Source organism: Salvelinus namaycush, unplaced genomic scaffold (assembly GCF_016432855.1).
Source record: "Salvelinus namaycush isolate Seneca unplaced genomic scaffold, SaNama_1.0 Scaffold1528, whole genome shotgun sequence".
Classification (NCBI taxonomy): domain Eukaryota; kingdom Metazoa; phylum Chordata; class Actinopteri; order Salmoniformes; family Salmonidae; genus Salvelinus; species Salvelinus namaycush.
Genome location: NW_024058262.1, coordinates 20,768 through 42,538, shown reverse-complemented (window position 1 = coordinate 42,538; position 21,771 = coordinate 20,768). Strand labels below are relative to the sequence as shown.

Below are 21,771 nucleotides of genomic sequence, written 5' to 3'. Positions count from 1 at the left end.
CCATATGGGAGAATAACCTGCAGTAGCTGAACAGTCAACTCAGCCATATGGGAGAATAACCTGCAGTAGCTGAACAGTCAACTCAGCCATATGGGAGAATAACCTGCAGTAGCTGAACAGTCAACTCAGCCATATGGGAGAGTAAACTACAGTAGCTGAACAGGCAACTCAGCCATATGGGAGAATAACCTGCAGTAGCTGAACAGTCAACTCAGCCATATGGGAGAGTAAACTACAGTAGCTGAACAGTCAACTCAGCCATATGGGAGAGTAACCTACAGTAGCTGAACAGTCAACTCAGCCATATGGGAGAATATCCTACAGTAGCATGTAGCTGAACTCACCGTCCACCCCTACTCCCTCAATCCCTCAAGCCTTCCCCATCCTCCACCCAACCCAACACCCTTAGCGTCCACCCCTACTCCTCCACAGTCTTACCCCAGCCTCCACCCAACCCAACAACCCCAGCATCCACCCCTCCATCCCACCCAGCAACCCTGGTATTGATCCCTCCTTCCCTCCAACCTCCACATAACCCTTAGCCTTCCCCCAGCCTTCCCCCAGTCATCATCACCACTCAACCCCCTGGATCTCAACCCAGTCTTCACCCCAGCCATCATCACCACTCAACCCCCTGGATCTCAACCCAGCCTTCCCCCAGCCATCATCACCACTCAACCCCCTGGATCTCAACCCAGCCTTCCCCCAGCCATCATCACCACTCAACCCCCTGGATCTCAACCCAGCCTTCCCCCAGCCATCATCACCACTCAACCCCCTGGATCTCAACCCAGTCTTCCCCCAGCCATCATCACCACTCAACCCCCTGGATCTCAACCCCACCCTACACCCCAGAGGTAGGTAACCCTGGTCCTGGAGTGCCGCAGGCATTTCATGTTTTTGGATTTCCAGCAAACAATGAACTGATCAATTAGATCAGTTGGTCAGGTTTGCTGCACTGGCCCTTTATAGCCCTTATCCACCGACCCAGCCTGCCCCAACCCAAGCCCTCCCCAAGCTCTTCCCAAACCCAGCCCTCCCCAAGCTCTTCCTAACACTCCCCATCCCCAAGGTCTTCCCAACCCCAACCTTCCCCAATCTCTTCCCAACCCCAACCCTCCCCAAGGTCTTCCCAACCCCAACCCTCCCCAATCTCTTCCCAACCCCAACCCTCCCCAAGGTCTTCCCAACCCCAACCCTCCCCAATCTCTTCCCAACCCCAACCCTCCACAAGGTCTTCCCAACCCTCCCCATCCCCAAGGTCTTCCCAACCCCAACCCTCCCCAATCTCTTCCCAACTACAACCCTCCCCAATCTCTTCCCAACCCCAACCCTCCCCAATCTCTTCCCGACCCCAGCCCTCCCCAATCTCTTCCCAACCCTCCCCATCCCCAACCCTCCCCAACCCCAGCTCCCCCAAGCTCTTCCCAACCTCAACCTGTCATTGATAGACTTAACACACCTGCCTTTCACAGATCCAACCATTTTTGTGGTTACATGGCACATCATTCCAAGCCACTACTGGGTCCTTTTGAGTGTTGTCAACCAAAGCGCAGTCTTCTCCTTGCAAATCATTTGGCTCCCCTTTCTTCCAGTAACTTGTGTTCAGTGGTGTGCCGTCCACCCATCTCCAGGTTCCCTCAACTTCTATGTCAGTCAGACCAAACCAGGCTCTTCTATTGAAAGCTTTGATTAAAGTCTGTTCCTCTCTGCTGTCGATGATCACCAGGTTTGCTTCTCTCTCCTGACAGTCCTTTCTGCTGTCGTCCCACGTTTTCTCATCAGGGGAGATGTAGTAACAACTGCAGCAAGACTTCTTCCAGTCTTGGGGACATGTGGCATATTTATTAGAGGTCTGTAGCTGGTCTCTCTCTTTGGTCAAGTTGTTGTAGCTGGTCTGTAGCTGGTCTCTCTCTGCAGTCAGGTTGTTCAATAGGTTTCTCTCTGTGAAATAATACGATCAACGACCAAGTTAATCAGACATTACCAGGGTTGGGGTCAATTCCATTTAAATTCCAGTCAATTCAGGAAGTACACTGGAATTCCAATTCCAATTCTCTTCAATGCTTTTCAATGAGGAACATTTGGAATTTGGTTTACTTTCTGATTTGACTGAAATGAAAATGGAATTGACCCCAATCATTGTTCATTACACCACAGATTATTTAGAATGTTTGAGTGAGAACATATCAAACTCACGGTAGAGTAACAGGCCTATGATCCCAGCCAGTAGGAGAACACACAGCAGCCCCAGACACACTGTAGCAGCTAGGAAACGTCTCTTCCACACTGAAGCACAAATTATCATCATAAGAACTGTATCAGGTATTTGTGTTTATTTGTGTAGTTGCTCTTTCAAGCACTGAGTAAAATACACAAGCTTGACTTGGGCCACAACACAACAACTGAATTCCGGTACCTGTTCTACTGCGTGAGTTGCAGCCCCTGCCGAAAAAACAGCATAGACCAGCATAGGCAGGTGACCAGCCTTTGTTGTGTTTTTGCAGGTGACCAGCCTTCATTTTGTTTTTGCTGGTGACCAGCCTTCGTTGTGTGATGTTAACGGAATCGGTGTCCCTTCCACGGGATGGTTGAGCTAACGAAGGCTAATACGATTGTCATGAGGTAGTAAATAACAAGAACATTTCCCAGGACAGAGACATATCTGATATTGGCAGAAGGTTTAATTTTTCGTTAATCTAACTACACTGTCCAATTTACAGTAGCTATTACAGTGAAAGAATACCATGCTATTTTTAAAGGAGAGTACAAAGTTTTGTACATGAAAAGTTATTAATAAACAAATTAGGCACATTTGGGAAGTCTTGATACAACATTTTGAACATAAATGCAATCGTTCATTGGATCAGTCTAACACTTTGCACATACACTGATGCCATCTAGTGGCCAAAATTGAAATTGCACCTGGGCTGGAATAATACATTATGGCCTTTCTCTTGCATTTCAAAGATAATGGCAAAAAAAAAAAAAAAAAGAGCAGTTGTTTTTTTCTTTGTATTACCTTTTACCAGATCTATTGTGTTATATTCTACTACATTCCTTTCACATTTCCATAAACTTCAAAGTGTTTCCTTTCAAATGGTACTAAGAATATGCATATCTTGCTTCAGGGCCTGAGCTACAGGCAGTTAGATTTGGGTATGTCATTTTAGGTAAAGATTGATAAAATGGGGCTAATCCTTAAAGCTATTGGCCGATAGCTTGTTGGCCTCGTTGGATCCTTCCCTTTCTTCCTGATTGGTACCTCTATTATTCTATAGGTATACCTCTAGTTCTCCTCACCAGGGCCTGTTTATACTGAATCAGACTGATGGATAGTTCTCCTCACCAGGGCCTGTTTATACTGAATCAGACTGGTGGATAGTTCTCCTCACCAGGGCCTGTTTATACTGAATCAGACTGATGGATAGTTCTCCTCACCAGGGCCTGTTTATACTGAATCAGACTGATGGATAGTTCTCCTCTCCAGGGCCTGTTTATACTGAATCAGACTGATGGATAGTTCTCCTCACCAGGGCCTGTTTATACTGAATCAGACTGATGGATAGTTCTCCTCACCAGGGCCTGTTTATACTGAATCAGACTGATGGATAGTTCTCCTCACCAGGGCCTGTTTATACTGAATCAGACTGATGGATAGTTCTCCTCACCAGGGCCTGTTTATACTGAATCAGACTGATGGATAGTTCTCCTCACCAGGGCCTGTTTATACTGAATCAGACTGATGGATAGTTCTCCTCTCCAGGGCCTGTTTATACTGAATCAGACTGACAGATAGTTCTCCTCACCAGGGCCTGTTTATACTGAATCAGACTGATGGATAGTTCTCCTCACCAGGGCCTGTTTATACTGAATCAGACTGATGGATAGTTCTCCTCACCAGGGCCTGTTTATACTGAATCAGACTGATGGATAGTTCTCCTCTCCAGGGCCTGTTTATACTGAATCAGACTGACAGATAGTTCTCCTCGCCAGGGCCTGTTTATACTGAATCTGACTGATGGATAGTTCTCCTCACCAGGGCCTGTTTATACTGAATCAGAATGATGGATAGTTCTCCTCACCAGGGCCTGTTTATACTGAATCAGACTGATGGATAGTTCTCCTCACCAGGGCCTGTTCATACTGAATCAGACTGACAGATAGTTCTCCTCACCAGGGCCTGTTTATACTGAATCAGACTGATGGAGAGTTCTCCTCTCAAGGGCCTGTTTATACTGAATCAGACTGATGGATAGTTCTCCTCTCCAGGGCCTGTTTATACTGAATCAGACTGACAGATGGTTCTCCTCACCAGGGCCTGTTTATACTGAATCAGACTGACAGATAGTTCTCCTCACCAGGGCCTGTTTATACTGAATCAGACTGACAGATTGTTCTCCTCACCAGGGCCTGTTTATACTGAATCAGAATGACAGATTGTTCTCCTCACCAGGGCCTGGGCCTGTTTATACTGAATCAGACTGACAGATAGTTCTCCTCACCAGGGCCTGTTTATACTGAATCAGACTGACTGATAGTTCTCCTCGCCAGGGCCTGTTTATACTGAATCAGACTGATGGATAGTTCTCCTCTCCAGGGCCTGTTTATACTGAATCAGACTGATGGATAGTTCTCCTCTCCAGGGCCTGTTTATACTGAATCAGACTGGTGGATAGTTCTCCTCACCAGGGCCTGTTTATACTGAATCAGACTGATGGATAGTTCTCCTCACCAGGGCCTGTTTATACTGAATCAGACTGATGGATAGTTCTCCTCTCCAGGGCCTGTTTATACTGAATCAGACTGATGGATAGTTCTCCTCACCAGGGCCTGTTTATACTGAATCAGACTGATGGATAGTTCTCCTCACCAGGGCCTGTTTATACTGAATCAGACTGATGGATAGTTCTCCTCACCAGGGCCTGTTTATACTGAATCAGACTGATGGATAGTTCTCCTCACCAGGGCCTGTTTATACTGAATCAGACTGATGGATAGTTCTCCTCACCAGGGCCTGTTTATACTGAATCAGACTGATGGATAGTTCTCCTCTCCAGGGCCTGTTTATACTGAATCAGACTGACAGATAGTTCTCCTCACCAGGGCCTGTTTATACTGAATCAGACTGATGGATAGTTCTCCTCACCAGGGCCTGTTTATACTGAATCAGACTGATGGATAGTTCTCCTCACCAGGGCCTGTTTATACTGAATCAGACTGATGGATAGTTCTCCTCTCCAGGGCCTGTTTATACTGAATCAGACTGACAGATAGTTCTCCTCGCCAGGGCCTGTTTATACTGAATCTGACTGATGGATAGTTCTCCTCACCAGGGCCTGTTTATACTGAATCAGAATGATGGATAGTTCTCCTCACCAGGGCCTGTTTATACTGAATCAGACTGATGGATAGTTCTCCTCACCAGGGCCTGTTCATACTGAATCAGACTGACAGATAGTTCTCCTCACCAGGGCCTGTTTATACTGAATCAGACTGATGGAGAGTTCTCCTCTCAAGGGCCTGTTTATACTGAATCAGACTGATGGATAGTTCTCCTCTCCAGGGCCTGTTTATACTGAATCAGACTGACAGATGGTTCTCCTCACCAGGGCCTGTTTATACTGAATCAGACTGACAGATAGTTCTCCTCACCAGGGCCTGTTTATACTGAATCAGACTGACAGATTGTTCTCCTCACCAGGGCCTGTTTATACTGAATCAGAATGACAGATTGTTCTCCTCACCAGGGCCTGGGCCTGTTTATACTGAATCAGACTGACAGATAGTTCTCCTCACCAGGGCCTGTTTATACTGAATCAGACTGACAGATAGTTCTCCTCGCCAGGGCCTGTTTATACTGAATCAGACTGATGGATAGTTCTCCTCTCCAGGGCCTGTTTATACTGAATCAGACTGATGGATAGTTCTCCTCTCCAGGGCCTGTTTATACTGAATCAGACTGATGGATAGTTCTCCTCTCCAGGGCCTGTTTATACTGAATCAGACTGATGGATAGTTCTCCTCACCAGGGCCTGTTTATACTGAATCAGACTGACAGATAGTTCTCCTCTCCAGGGCCTGTTAATACTGAATCAGACTGATGGATAGTTCTCCTCACCAGGGCCTGTTTATACTGAATCAGACTGATGGATAGTTCTCCTCTCCAGGGCCTGTTTATACTGAATCAGACTGATGGATAGTTCTCCTCACCAGGGCCTGTTTATACTGAATCAGACTGATGGATAGTTCTCCTCACCAGGGCCTGTTTATACTGAATCAGACTGACAGATAGTTCTCCTCACCAGGGCCTGTTTATACTGAATCAGACTGACAGATAGTTCTCCTCACCAGGGCCTGTTTATACTGAATCAGACTGACAGATAGTTCTCCTCACCAGGGCCTGTTTATACTGAATCAGACTGACAGATAGTTCTCCTCACCAGGGCCTGTTTATACTGAATCAGAATGACAGATTGTTCTCCTCACCAGGGCCTGGGCCTGTTTATACTGAGTCAGACTGACAGATAGTTCTCCTCTCCAGGGCCTGTTTATACTGAATCAGACTGATGGATAGTTCTCCTCTCCAGGGCCTGTTTATACTGAATCAGACTGATGGATAGTTCTCCTCTCCAGGGCCTGTTTATACTGAATCAGACTGATGGATAGTTCTCCTCACCAGGGCCTGTTTATACTGAATCAGACTGACGGATGGTTCTCCTCACCAGGGCCTGTTTATACTGAATCAGACTGATGGATAGTTCTCCTCACCAGGGCCTGTTTATACTGAATCAGACTGATGGATAGTTCTCCTCTCCAGGGCCTGTTTATACTGAATCAGACTGATGGATAGTTCTCCTCACCAGGGCCAGTTTATACTGAATCAGACTGATGGATTGTTCTCCTCACCAGGGCCTGGGCCTGTTTATACTGAGTCAGACTGACAGATAGTTCTCCTCACCAGGGCCTGTTTATACTGAATCAGACTGACGGATAGTTCTCCTCACCAGGGCCTGTTTATACTGAATCAGACTGATGGATAGTTCTCCTCATCAGGGCCTGTTTATACTGAAACAGACTGATGGATAGTTTTCCTCACCAGGGCCTGTTTATACTGAATCAGACTGACAGAAAGATCTCCTCACCAGGGCCTGTTTATACTGAATCAGACTGATGGAAAGTTCTCCTCACCAGGGCCTGTTTATACTGAATCAGACTGATGGATAGTTCTCCTCACCAGGGCCTGTTTATACTGAATCAGACTGATGGATAGTTCTCCTCACCAGGGCCTGTTTATACTGAATCAGACTGACAGATCGTTCTCCTCACCAGGGCCTGTTTATACTGAATCAGACTGATGGATAGTTCTCCTCACCAGTGCCTGTTTATACTGAATCAGACTGACAGATAGTTCTCCTCACCAGGGCCTGTTTATACTGAATCAGATTTACAGATAGTTCTCCTCACCAGGGCCTGTTTATACTGAATCAGACTGATGGATAGTTCTCCTCTCCAGGGCCTGGGCCTGTTTATACTGAGTCAGAGTGACAGATAGTTCTCCTCACCAGGGCCTGTTTATACTGAATCAGACTGATGGATAGTTCTCCTCACCAGGGCCTGTTTATACTGAATCAGACTGATGGATAGTTCTCCTCATTAGGGCCTGTTTATACTGAATCAGACTGATGGATAGTTCTCCTCTACAGGGCCTGTTTATACTGAATCAGACTGACAGATAGTTCTCCTCACCAGGGCCTGTTTATACTGAATCAGACTGATGGATAGTTCTCCTCACTAGGGCCTGTTTATACTGAATCAGACTGATGGATAGTTCTCCTCTACAGGGCCTGTTTATACTGAATCAGACTGATGGATAGTTCTCCTCTACAGGGCCTGTTTATACTGAATCAGACTGATGGATAGTTCTCCTCTACAGGGCCTGTTTATACTGAATCAGACTGATGGATAGTTCTCCTCTACAGGGCCTGGGCCTGTTTATACTGAATCAGACTGACAGATAGTTCTCCTCTCCAGGGCCTGTTTATACTGAATCAGACTGACAGATTTTTCTCCTCACCAGGGCCTGTTTATACTGAATCAGACTGATGGATAGTTCTCCTCTCCAGGGCCTGTTTATACTGAATCAGACTGATGGATAGTTCTCCTCACCAGGGCCTGTTTATACTGAATCAGACTGACAGATAGTTCTCCTCACCAGGGCCTGTTTATACTGAATCAGAATGACAGATTGTTCTCCTCACCAGGGCCTGGGCCTGTTTATACTGAGTCAGACTGACAGATAGTTCTCCTCACCAGGGCCTGTTTATACTGAATCAGACTGACGGATAGTTCTCCTCACCAGGGCCTGTTTATACTGAATCAGACTGATGGATAGTTCTCCTCATCAGGGCCTGTTTATACTGAAACAGACTGATGGATAGTTTTCCTCACCAGGGCCTGTTTATACTGAATCAGACTGACAGAAAGATCTCCTCACCAGGGCCTGTTTATACTGAATCAGACTGATGGAAAGTTCTCCTCACCAGGGCCTGTTTATACTGAATCAGACTGATGGATAGTTCTCCTCACCAGGGCCTGTTTATACTGAATCAGACTGATGGATAGTTCTCCTCACCAGGGCCTGTTTATACTGAATCAGACTGACAGATCGTTCTCCTCACCAGGGCCTGTTTATACTGAATCAGACTGATGGATAGTTCTCCTCACCAGTGCCTGTTTATACTGAATCAGACTGACAGATAGTTCTCCTCACCAGTGCCTGTTTATACTGAATGAGACTGACAGATAGTTCTCCTCACCAGGGCCTGTTTATACTGAATCAGACTGATGGATAGTTCTCCTCTCCAGGGCCTGTTTATACTGAATCAGATTTACAGATAGTTCTCCTCTCCAGGGCCTGTTTATACTGAATCAGACTGATGGATAGTTCTCCTCTCCAGGGCCTGGGCCTGTTTATACTGAGTCAGAGTGACAGATAGTTCTCCTCACCAGGGCCTGTTTATACTGAATCAGACTGATGGATAGTTCTCCTCTCCAGGGCCTGTTTATACTGAATCAGACTGACAGATAGTTCTCCTCTCCAGGGCCTGTTTATACTGAATCAGACTGACAGATAGTTCTCCTCACCAGGGCCTGTTTATACTGAATCAGACTGATGGATAGTTCTCCTCTACAGGGCCTGTTTATACTGAATCAGACTGATGGATAGTTCTCCTCTACAGGGCCTGTTTATACTGAATCAGACTGACAGATAGTTCTCCTCACCAGGGCCTGTTTATACTGAATCAGACTGATGGATAGTTCTCCTCACTAGGGCCTGTTTATACTGAATCAGACTGATGGATAGTTCTCCTCTACAGGGCCTGTTTATACTGAATCAGACTGATGGATAGTTCTCCTCTACAGGGCCTGTTTATACTGAATCAGACTGATGGATAGTTCTCCTCTACAGGGCCTGTTTATACTGAATCAGACTGATGGATAGTTCTCCTCTACAGGGCCTGGGCCTGTTTATACTGAATCAGACTGACAGATAGTTCTCCTCACCAGGGCCTGTTTATACTGAATCAGACTGATGGAAAGTTCTCCTCTCCAGGGCCTGTTTATACTGAATCAGACTGACAGATAGTTCTCCTCAGCAGGGGACTGTTTATACTGAATCAGACTGACAGATAGTTCTCCTCACCAGGGCCTGTTTATACTGAATCAGACTGATGGATAGTTCTCCTCACTAGGGCCTGTTTATACTGAATCAGACTGATGGATAGTTCTCCTCTACAGGGCCTGTTTATACTGAATCAGACTGACAGATAGTTCTCCTCACCAGGGCCTGTTTATACTGAATCAGACTGATGGATAGTTCTCCTCTACAGGGCCTGTTTATACTGAATCAGACTGATGGATAGTTCTCCTCTACAGGGCCTGTTTATACTGAATCAGACTGATGGATAGTTCTCCTCTCCAGGGCCTGTTTATACTGAATCAGACTGATGGATAGTTCTCCTCTACAGGGCCTGTTTATACTGAATCAGACTGATGGATAGTTCTCCTCTACAGGGCCTGTTTATACTGAATCAGACTGATGGATAGTTCTCCTCTCCAGGGCCTGGGCCTGTTTATACTGAATCAGACTGACAGATAGTTCTCCTCACCAGGGCCTGTTTATACTGAATCAGACTGATAGATAGTTCTCCTCACCAGGGCCTGTTTATACTGAATCAGACTGACAGATAGTTCTCCTCATCAGTGCCTGTTTATACTGAATCAGACTGATGGATAGTTATCCTCTCCAGGGCCTGTTTATACTGAATCAGACTGACAGATTGTTCTCCTCACCAGGGCCTGTTTATACTGAATCAGACTGATGGATAGTTCTCCTCACCAGGGCCTGGGCCTGTTTATACTGAATCAGACTGACAGATAGTTCTCCTCACCAGGGCCTGTTTATACTGAATCAGACTGATGGATAGTTCTCCTCACCAGGGCCTGTTTATACTGAATCAGACTGATGGATAGTTCTCCTCACTAGGGCCTGTTTATACTGAATCAGACTGATGGATAGTTCTCCTCTACAGGGCCTGTTTATACTGAATCAGACTGACAGATAGTTCTCCTCACCAGGGCCTGTTTATACTGAATCAGACTGATGGATAGTTCTCCTCTCCAGGGCCTGTTTATACTGAATCAGACTGACAGATAGTTCTCCTCACCAGGGCCAGTTTATACTGAATCAGACTGACAGATAGTTCTCCTCACCAGGGCCTGTTTATACTGAATCAGACTGACAGATAGTTCTCCTCACCAGGGCCTGTTTATACTGAATCAGAATGACAGATTGTTCTCCTCACCAGGGCCTGGGCCTGTTTATACTGAGTCAGACTGACAGATAGTTCTCCTCACCAGGGCCTGTTTATACTGAATCAGACTGATGGATAGTTCTCCTCACCAGGGCCTGTTTATACTGAATCAGACTGATGGATAGTTCTCCTCACCAGGGCCTGTTTATACTGAATCAGACTGACAGATCGTTCTCCTCACCAGGGCCTGTTTATACTGAATCAGACTGATGGATAGTTCTCCTCACCAGTGCCTGTTTATACTGAATCAGACTGACAGATAGTTCTCCTCACCAGGGCCTGTTTATACTGAATCAGACTGACAGATAGTTCTCCTCACCAGGGCCTGTTTATACTGAATCAGACTGATGGATAGTTCTCCTCACCAGTGCCTGTTTATACTGAATCAGACTGACAGATAGTTCTCCTCTCCAGGGCCTGTTTATACTGAATCAGACTGATGGATAGTTCTCCTCTCCAGGGCCTGGGCCTGTTTATACTGAGTCAGAGTGACAGATAGTTCTCCTCACCAGGGCCTGTTTATACTGAATCAGACTGATGGATAGTTCTCCTCATCAGGGCCTGTTTATACTGAATCAGACTGACAGATAGTTCTCCTCTCCAGGGCCTGTTTATACTGAATCAGACTGACAGATAGTTCTCCTCACCAGGGCCTGTTTATACTGAATCATACTGATGGATAGTTCTCCTCATTAGGGCCTGTTTATACTGAATCAGACTGATGGATAGTTCTCCTCTACAGGGCCTGTTTATACTGAATCAGACTGACAGATAGTTCTCCTCACCAGGGCCTGTTTATACTGAATCAGACTGATGGATAGTTCTCCTCTACAGGGCCTGTTTATACTGAATCAGACTGATGGATAGTTCTCCTCTACAGGGCCTGTTTTTACTGAATCAGACTGATGGATAGTTCTCCTCTACAGGGCCTGTTTATACTGAATCAGACTGATGGATAGTTCTCCTCTACAGGGCCTGGGCCTGTTTATACTGAATCAGACTGACAGATAGTTCTCCTCACCAGGGCCTGTTTATACTGAATCAGACTGATGGAAAGTTCTCCTCTCCAGGGCCTGTTTATACTGAATCAGACTGACAGATAGTTCTCCTCACCAGGGCCTGTTTATACTGAATCAGACTGATGGATAGTTCTCCTCACTAGGGCCTGTTTATACTGAATCAGACTGATGGATAGTTCTCCTCTACAGGGCCTGTTTATACTGAATCAGACTGACAGATAGTTCTCCTCACCAGGGCCTGTTTATACTGAATCAGACTGATGGATAGTTCTCCTCTCCAGGGCCTGTTTATACTGAATCAGACTGATGGATAGTTCTCCTCTACAGGGCCTGTTTATACTGAATCAGACTGATGGATAGTTCTCCTCTACAGGGCCTGTTTATACTGAATCAGACTGATGGATAGTTCTCCTCTCCAGGGCCTGGGCCTGTTTATACTGAATCAGACTGATGGATAGTTCTCCTCTACAGGGCCTGTTTATACTGAATCAGACTGACAGATAGTTCTCCTCACCAGGGCCTGTTTATACTGAATCAGACTGATGGATAGTTCTCCTCTACAGGGCCTGTTTATACTGAATCAGACTGATGGATAGTTCTCCTCTACAGGGCCTGTTTATACTGAATCAGACTGATGGATAGTTCTCCTCTCCAGGGCCTGTTTATACTGAATCAGACTGATGGATAGTTCTCCTCTACAGGGCCTGTTTATACTGAATCAGACTGATGGATAGTTCTCCTCTACAGGGCCTGTTTATACTGAATCAGACTGATGGATAGTTCTCCTCTCCAGGGCCTGGGCCTGTTTATACTGAATCAGACTGACAGATAGTTCTCCTCACCAGGGCCTGTTTATACTGAATCAGACTGACAGATAATTCTCCTCTCCAGGGCCTGTTTATACTGAATCAGACTGATGGATAGTTCTCCTCTCCAGGGCCTGTTTATACTGAATCAGACTGATGGATAGTTCTCCTCACCAGGGCCTGGGCCTGTTTATACTGTTTATCACTCCTCTGTCCACCACGGGACTGCTTTACTCCTCCTCCTCCTCCCTGAACTCTTAGGTATCGCCCCAGTAGCTGCCTCCACTAACGCCACTAACGCCGTTCTCGCCCAGTTATTCATACTATCCACATCCTCTCTCATATCCCACCGAGCCATCACCTTTCTCACTCAGGTCCTAAAACTGATCCCACTTTGCCCTTCCAGATACCCACCTGTCTACTCCGTCCACTGACTCCTCCTCCTCCACTCCGACCTACTGTGCATACTATGGGGCATTGATCACTCCCTACTGTCGACTCCTCCCATACCTCCCACTCACAGATTCCTGCCATCGCACTAGATACCAGAGTGAGATCCAAGGCAGACTCTTTCTCTGTGGCTTCATCAATCCTGGTCCCTCTGCCATCATTCAGGCAAACCTGTACTTTCATTTCTTTCAGATTTTCCATCACTTGGCCATTTCTATCCAACCTCTCCAGCACTGATCAAAACCTCTGCGTAGCATCCTGTAGGGAAGTCCTTGCTTTATGAAGGTGACCCCCCCCCTCCCATCCCCGTACATCTCAGTCCCTACGTAACGTGGTGGAAATGAATCGCCTCAACTCCCCCTTCCTCCCTACACTTCAGAATCACTTTATGCTCCTCCTCACCGCCTCCTCCCCTCGCGACTTATCTTGCCCTTCTTCTCTCTACCTCAGAACTGCCGATGGAAACTATGTGGCTCTCCTCAAGCTTCCTTTTTTTCTTAATCTCTGCCTCCACAGATGTCTGACTCCCCTTCAAACCCCTCCTCCCTATCTCTTCTCAGGAATAGTTGTTTCAATAGAATGAGGAAGTGAGGTCACGATCACCAGTGTAAAGGCCTCCAACCGACAGATCTGCTGGCTCCACCTAGTGTTACCAATACCTTTCAGGTCCTTTCAACTAATCCAATCTGTTAGTAGAACATATTGCAGCCGTTAGTGACATGGTTTTTCCAGTTTAGATGGTTTAGGTCAGGGATCATACTCTAGATCCAGCCGCGGGACGATTTGTCCTCGAGCGGATGGTCGGGGGGTCAGAACATAATACAACATTATTTGTAGACTGCAAATTGACAACAAGAAGCCCAAACATACATAATATTTCACTAAAACATAATAATTTCGAAATGTGCTTATATTTATATATGATCACGTGACTATCTATTTTGCGTGGGAATACTTGGTAACAGATTTCCAAAATTAAAATCACTTGGAGCTGATTTCCTGAAAATGAGAATGCCCCAGAAAACTTGAGCGGCCAAATAAAACCACCCATGGTCCAAATTCAGCCCTTGGGCCACCAGTTGGGGATGCCTGGTTCAGATAGTCTCATTCTTTCATCATTTCTAACACTGGCAGTCATTCTGAACACAGATTTTGGGAATCAACTCTGGCTGGAGTGGATTAGGAAAAGGAATTAAATGTCACTTTGCAAGCCAGTATATTGTGACTTGAAACTGGTCACCGGTGTCCAAAATACAGCAAAGACTGGTCAACAACAAAAACACTATGAAGCCTGGTCGGCCAGCATAACCCTCTAGACCGGTATCGGACCAGCACTGACCAACATAACCCTCTAGACCGGTATCGGACCAGCACTGACCAACATGGATCATCTTGAAATTGATGCTGGTCTATGCTGTTTATTTCAGCTCTTATAGAATTTATTGGCCTTAACATATGGTGGAGTTTAGGCACCCAAAATGAGCACCGGCTGTTACCTGAATGTTGATCACCAACTCCATCCTTCTTGTGGGACTCGTTTGCGTATATATGATCATCAATATCTATGGTCTTTATTCAATTAGGTTCTTCGTCTTCAAATCGTATCTTCTAATCTCGTAACTTCTACTCTTGCAATTTCTACTCTCGCAACTTATACTGTTGTAACTTCTACTGTTGTAACTTCTACTTTTGTAACTTCTACTGTTGTAACTTCTACTGTTGTAACGTCTGCTGTTATCTCAGTTGTAGGTTTGTGTCTGTTCGCTGCACAGCTGGAGCCTCTGTGTGACTCAGTCTAATGTCAGAGACAGTTTTAACTGTCAACCTCATTAAAGGGGAAACTGTCTAACCAATAGTACGACACTAACCACCACCACGTGACTCCAGACTTATTTTCTGAGAACCATGTCTGTTTCCCACAGTTTAGATTAGTTTGTATATTTAGTTTATATTAGTTTAGTTTACTACAGTGAAGATTAGTTTGTATATTTAGTTCATATTAGTTTAGTTTACTACAGTGTAGACTAGTTTTAAACTTGATTAAAGCACTGACAACATATTTGCACAGAGAGTAAAAGTGGGACCCAATCGATTCACACATAAGGTACATCACATGACTGTTGTTTTGAGACGTTACGGCAGGGTTTCCCAGATTCCTTCCTGGTGACCATAAGAGGTGCATGTTTTGGTTTTTGCTTGATGATCAGTTGATTATTTGTATCATCAGTGTAGTGTTACGGAAATAACTAAAATGTGCACCTCTTGGGGTTCCCAGGACCAAGTTTAGGAAATGCTGCATTACATCACTCTGTGGTCGACCATCAATGGCCATGTAGAGTTTTATCATTCTATACTGTCTCATGTGTGACATTGACACCAGAGATAATAGTTATTCAGAGATGTCTCTATCTTTCTCAGAGAGGGCCTAAGATGTACATTTACTCTCACTTCTCCTTTCCTCTTCCTCATTGTCTATCTACATCAAAATGTATCTGACTACCTCATGAAGCAGGGTGAGAGAATGCCAAGCGTGTGCACCAGCTGTCATCAAAGCAAAGGGGGGCTACTTTGAAGAATCTCAAATATAAAACATATTTTGATTTGATTAACACTTCTTTGGTTACTACATGGTTCCATATGTGCTATTTCATAGTTTTGATGTCTTCACTGTTATTCTACAATGTAGAAAATAGTACAAATTAAGAAAAACTGTGGAATGAGTAGGTGTGTCCACTTTTGACTGGTACCAAAGGACAGATTTCAACCGGTCTACTGTCCATTAGTCGTGTTTCTTGGCCCAAGCAAGTCTCTTCTTCTTATTGCTGTCCTTTAGTAATGGTTTCTTCGCAGCAATTCGACCATGAAGGCCTGATTCACGCAGTCTCCTCTGAACTGTTGATGTTGAGATGTCTGTTACTTGAACTCTATGAAGCATTTAGTTGGACTGCAGTCTGAGGTGCAGTTAACTCTAATGAACTTATCCTCTGCAACTCTGGGTCTTCCTTTCCTATGGCGGTCTTCATGAGAGCCAGTTTCATCACAGCGCCTGATGGGTTTTGCGACTGCACTTGAAGAAACCTGGCTACAGAGCGAGTGATCACACAGTCATCCAGAACAGCTGATGTTCTCATGCATGTTTCAGAGTTACTTGCCTCAAAACGAGCATAGAAGTATTTTAGCTTGTCTGGTAGGCATGTGTCACTGGGCAGCTTGCAGCTGTGCTTCCCTTCGTAGTCTGTATTATTTACTGTAACTGGTGTTATTATATTAACTGTTGACCCCAAGGTGTGCACATATCAGGTTCTTGCCCGAGCTATGAGCTGCCCAGTGACAAGAGCCTACCAGACAAGCTAAAATACGTCTATGCTCGCTTTGGGGAAAGTAACACTGAAACATGCATGAGAGCATCAGCTGTTCCGGATGACTGTGTGATCACGCTCTCTGTAGCCAATGTGAGTAAAACCTTCAAACATGTCAACATTCACAAGGCCGCAGGGCCAGACGGATTACCAGGATAAGTAATCCGAGAATGTGCTGACCAACTGGCAAGTGTCTTCACTGACATTTTCAACCTGTCCCTGACTGAGTCGGTATTACCAACATGTCTCAAGCAGACCACCATAGTCCCTGTAACCAAGAACACTAAGGTAACCTGACTAAATGACTACTGACCCGTAGCACTCACGTCACAGCCATGAAGTGCTTTGAAAGACTGGTCAAGGCTCACATCAAGCCATAGACCCACTCCAATTTGCATACTGCCCCAACAGATCCACAGATTATGCAATCTCTATTGAATTCCACACTGCCCTTTCCCACCTGGACAAAAGGAACACCTAAGTGACAATGCTATTCATTGACTACAGCTCAGTGTTCAACAAAATTGTGTCCTCAAAGTTCATCACTAAGCTAAGGTCCTTGGGACCAAACACCTCCCTCTGCAACTGGATCCTGGACTTCCTGACGGGCCACCCCCCAGGTGGTTAGGGTAGGTAACAACACATGCCGATCCTCAACACGGGGGCCCCTCAGGGGTGGTTGCTCAGTCCCCTCCTGTACTCCCTGTTCACTCATGACTGCATGGCCAGGCACGACTCCAACACCATCATTAAATTTGCCCATGACACAACATTGGGTAGGCCTGATCACCGACAACGATGAGACAGCCTATAGACAGGAAGTCAGTGACCTGGCCGTGTGGTGCCAGGACACAACCTCTCCCTCAGTGTGATCAAGACAACTGAGATGATTGTGGACTACAGGAAAAGGAGGACCGAGCCCCCATTCTCATCGACAGGGCTACAGTGGAGCAGGTTGAGAGATTCAAGATTCTTGGTGTCCACATCACCAACAAACTAACATGGTCCAAACACACAAAGACAGTCGTGAAGCGGACACGACAAAGCCTTTTCCCTCTCAGGAGACTGAAAAGATATGGCATGGGTCCTCAGATCCTCAAAATATTCTACAGCTGCACCATCGAGAGCATCCTGACCGGTTGCATCACTGTCTGTATGGCAACTGCTCAGCCTCCGACCGCAAGGCACTACAGAGGGTAGTGCGTACGATCCAGTTCATTACTGGGGCCAAGCTCCCTGCCATCCAGGACCTCTGCACCAGGCGGTGTCAGAGGAAGGCCCTAAAAATGGACTTCTTAACAGGCTTTTTAACAGCTTCAACCCCTAAGCCATAAGACTCCTCAACAGCTAATCAAATGCCTGCTCAGACTATTTGCATTGCTCCCCCCCCCCCACCCTCTTTTACGCTGCTGCTACTCTCTGTTTATTATCTATGTATAGTAACTTTAACATTACCTACATGTACATATTACCTCAATTACCTTGACTAACATGTAACCCCACACATTGACTCTGTACCGGTACCCCCTGAATATAGCCTCGCTATAGTTATTTTACTGCTGCTATTTAATATTTTGTTACTTACATTTTTTATTTAACACTTACTTTTCTTAAAACTGCATTGTTGGTTAATAAGGGCTTGTTAGTAAGCATCTGATTTCATTGAATAACATGTATATTTTTATGTAGTAGAACCGGTTAATGTAATAACTTACTGGATGAAGTAATATAATGTTGAATGGTATTGCACACACACACACACACACACACACACACACACACACACACACACACACACACACACACACACACACACACACACACACACACACACACACACACACACACACACACACACACACACACACACACACACACACAGCTAGACCATGGTGGCTGAGTCTTACTCAACAACAGTACATTGAGTACTATAGAGAGTATACACATGTTGAATCCCATTGTATAATCAACAGTACATTGAGTACTATAGAGAGTATACACATGTTGAATCCCATTGTTTAATCAACAGTACATTGAGTACTATAGAGAGTATACACATGTTGAATCCCATTGTTTAATCAACAGTACATTGAGTACTATAGAGAGTATACACATGTTGAATCCCATTGTATTCTCCCTTTATCCAGAGGCGCACCTTGTCATATAAACTTTTAAAACTACCCACAGAAAATAACTAATGTAATTTTAGCCCATAACATGTTTTGGAATGAAAGTAGTCAACTCTGTAGTACGGAGTTGGTACAGTATGTCTTCAAAATGGATGCTTCTGGTCTCTGTAGATGTGGTAACAGTTCTGACAGAGTTTGGTGAAGACACAGGATATGACTGCAATACTTGACCAGGAATCTCTCTCCCTGTGGTTGTTCTGGCTGACTTCTTCTTCTACAACACGGTTGACTAACACATTGAGGCATCAAGCTGTCAAAACATGTTGCATGGGGCATAATGCACGTATTACTGGTGACTGACAGTAAAGGGGCAATCAGCAGTTGAAACAATAAGAAAGTGTACACCCTGCCTCTGTTTCAGTAAATAAACTGAGGGATGGTTATGGAGAAATGTAACTGTAAACTATGGTACCTGTGAGGATTTTCTACACTGGACAAATAATAATCTGACATTTTGTTTAATCACGTCATTACATTAAAGCTATAAGGGCTGTATTCAATCATATTCACGAGATGATTTAAAATGTATGTTTAATTAGGGCTGGGCGGGTAAACCGTATTTTACTATATACCGGTATTGATGTACCGACCGGTTTGGGTTTTTACTTTCACTTCCATAACTGTATTTGAATGTTTGTTTTCTTAAAAAGGAAACGCTGAGTGTAACGCCCATTTTTATAGTTTACTTCGCTACTTGAGTCATCTCCGTTCGCTCTCTCTCTCTCTCTCTCTCTCGACATGCCGCTTTCCACATAGACCTAGCCCCGCCCCCTGTCACTCAAGGGGCGGATTTGCTGTTCCTCCAGCAGGAGACCCTTGTGTTCAGTCTGCATGGTCAATGCTGTTGACTACCATGTTGGCTAGCTAGCTAACCAGGAGACCCTTGTGTTCAGTCTGCATGGTCAATGCTGTTGACTACCATGTTGGCTAGCTAGCTGACCAGGAGACCCTTGTGTTCAGTCTGCATGGTCAATGCTGTTGACTACCATGTTGGCTAGCTAGCTAACCAGGAGACCCTTGTGTCCAGTCTGCATGGTCAATGCTGTTGACTACCATGTTGGCTAGCTAGCTAACCAGGAGACCCCTGTGTTCAGTCTGCATGATCAACACTGTTGACTACCATGTTGGCTAGCTAGCTAACCAGGAGACCCTTGTGTTCAGTCTGCATGGTCAATGCTGTTGACTATCATGTTGGCTAGCTAGCTAACCAGGAAACCATTGTGTTCAGTCTGCATGGTCAATGCTGTTGACTACCATGTTGGCTAGCTAAATAACCAGGAGACCCTTGTGTTCAGTCTGCATGGTCAATGCTGTTGACTACCATGTTGGCTAGCTAGCTAACCGGGAGACCCTGGTGTCCAGTCTGCATGGTCAATGCTGTTGACTACCATGTTGGCTAGCTAGCTAACCGGGAGACCCTGGTGTCCAGTCTGCATGGTCAATGCTGTTGACTACCATGTTGGCTAGCTAGCTAACCAGGAGACCCTTGTGTTCAGTCTGCATGGTCAATGCTGTTGACTACCTTGTTGGCTAGCTAGCTAACCAGGAAACCATTGTGTTCAGTCTGCATGGTCAATGCTGTTGACTACCATGTTGGTTAGCTAGCTAACCAGGAGACCCTTGTGTTCAGTCTGCATGGTCAATGCTGTTGACTACCATGTTGGCTAGCTAGCTAACCGGGAGACCCTGGTGTTCCAATGTGTCGGAGTAAACACCGTCCAGGTGGCCGGCTGTGACACAGCCTGGGATCGAACCCGGGTCTATAGTCACACCTTAGACCGCTGCACCACTCAGGAGGCCTCAACAGTATCTTCTAAATCAAACAGAAATACACAAAGCATGCCAGGCCAACAGCCTGAAAGGACAGGACACCACCACTCAACACACCTTGTAACTCTTCTGACTTCAAGTCTTGTTCACACAAATACCACTCTGCAGCTGCTACTACAACGTCTATTGTCAGCAACTTACATTCCATCCCTGCAGTAGAATTAATTACCATTGCTATAAATGCACAACTTCTAATCTTTCTGAAACGTATCTCACTTGTTGGTTTATCCCTCTGATCTACGTCTCACACCACTCCTCTCAGGATCCCTCCCCCTTGACCCATCTTCCTCTACTTTCTACACTGCCTCAGCATATCACAACTTCTGCACTACTCTAACCTTGAAAATGTCTCAACCTGCCTCGCTCATACGGGACATTTCTGATCCCCAGCCCCATGAGCACCCCTACAATTAACACACACCACTACTTTCCACAATGGTACACATTCCTTCTTCTCATGCCTTTCTGCACATTTCTCACACCAAGTAATCTCCCTCCTACACACTGCTGCCACATGTCCATAAGCTTGACACCTGTAACAACGTCATGAAATGGGCACAAAAGCTTGTACAGGATAACTTATTGATCATAACATCAATTTGTTGGGCAAAGACTCAACATCAAAACTCAAAAGAACAGACAAAGCTACTTCTGTTTCACCACACACGCCACCCTGTCTGCACGCGCCAAACGGCAAGCATCACAAACAACGCAAATCTCCCCCTTCAGTTTCTCAACTTCCCTTCTCCAGTCTGTACAGCGCTTCCCTTCTCCAGTCTTTACAGCGCTTCCCTTCTCCAGTCTTTACAGCGCTTCCCTTCTCCAGTCTGTACAACACTTCCCTTCTCCATTCTTTACAGCACTTCCCTTCTCCAGTCTTTACAGCACTTCCCTTCTCCAGTCTGTACAGCGCTTCCCTTCTCCAGTCTTTACAGCGCTTCCCTTCTCCAGTCTGTACAGCGCTTCCCTTCTCCAGTCTGTACAGCGCTTCCCTTCTCCAGTCTTTACAGCGCTTCCCTTCTCCAGTCTTTACAGCGCTTCCCTTCTCCAGTCTTTACAGCGCTTCCCTTCTCCAGTCTGTACAGCACTTCCCTTCTCCAGTCTGTACAGCACTTCACTTCTCCAGTCTTTACAGCACTTCACTTCTCCAGTCTTTACAGCGCTTCCCTTCTCCAGTCTTTACAACACTTCACTTCTCCAGTCTGTACAGCACTTCACTTCTCCAGTCTTTACAGCGCTTC

General features: G+C 45.6%; 1 protein-coding gene across 1 annotated transcript; it reads right to left on the bottom strand.

Annotated features, from left to right (window-relative positions):
- Positions 1 to 1,432: 1,432 nt before the first annotated feature.
- Positions 1,433 to 14,721, bottom strand: LOC120036927 (CD209 antigen-like protein E; the record flags this gene model as incomplete). The annotated part of the gene is made up of 3 exons (XM_038983219.1): positions 1,433 to 1,944; positions 2,200 to 2,289; positions 14,649 to 14,721. Coding segments are annotated over 3 exons (654 nt in total), but the record flags the coding sequence as incomplete, so codon positions are not given.
- Between the last annotated feature and the right edge of the window lie 7,050 nt (positions 14,722 to 21,771).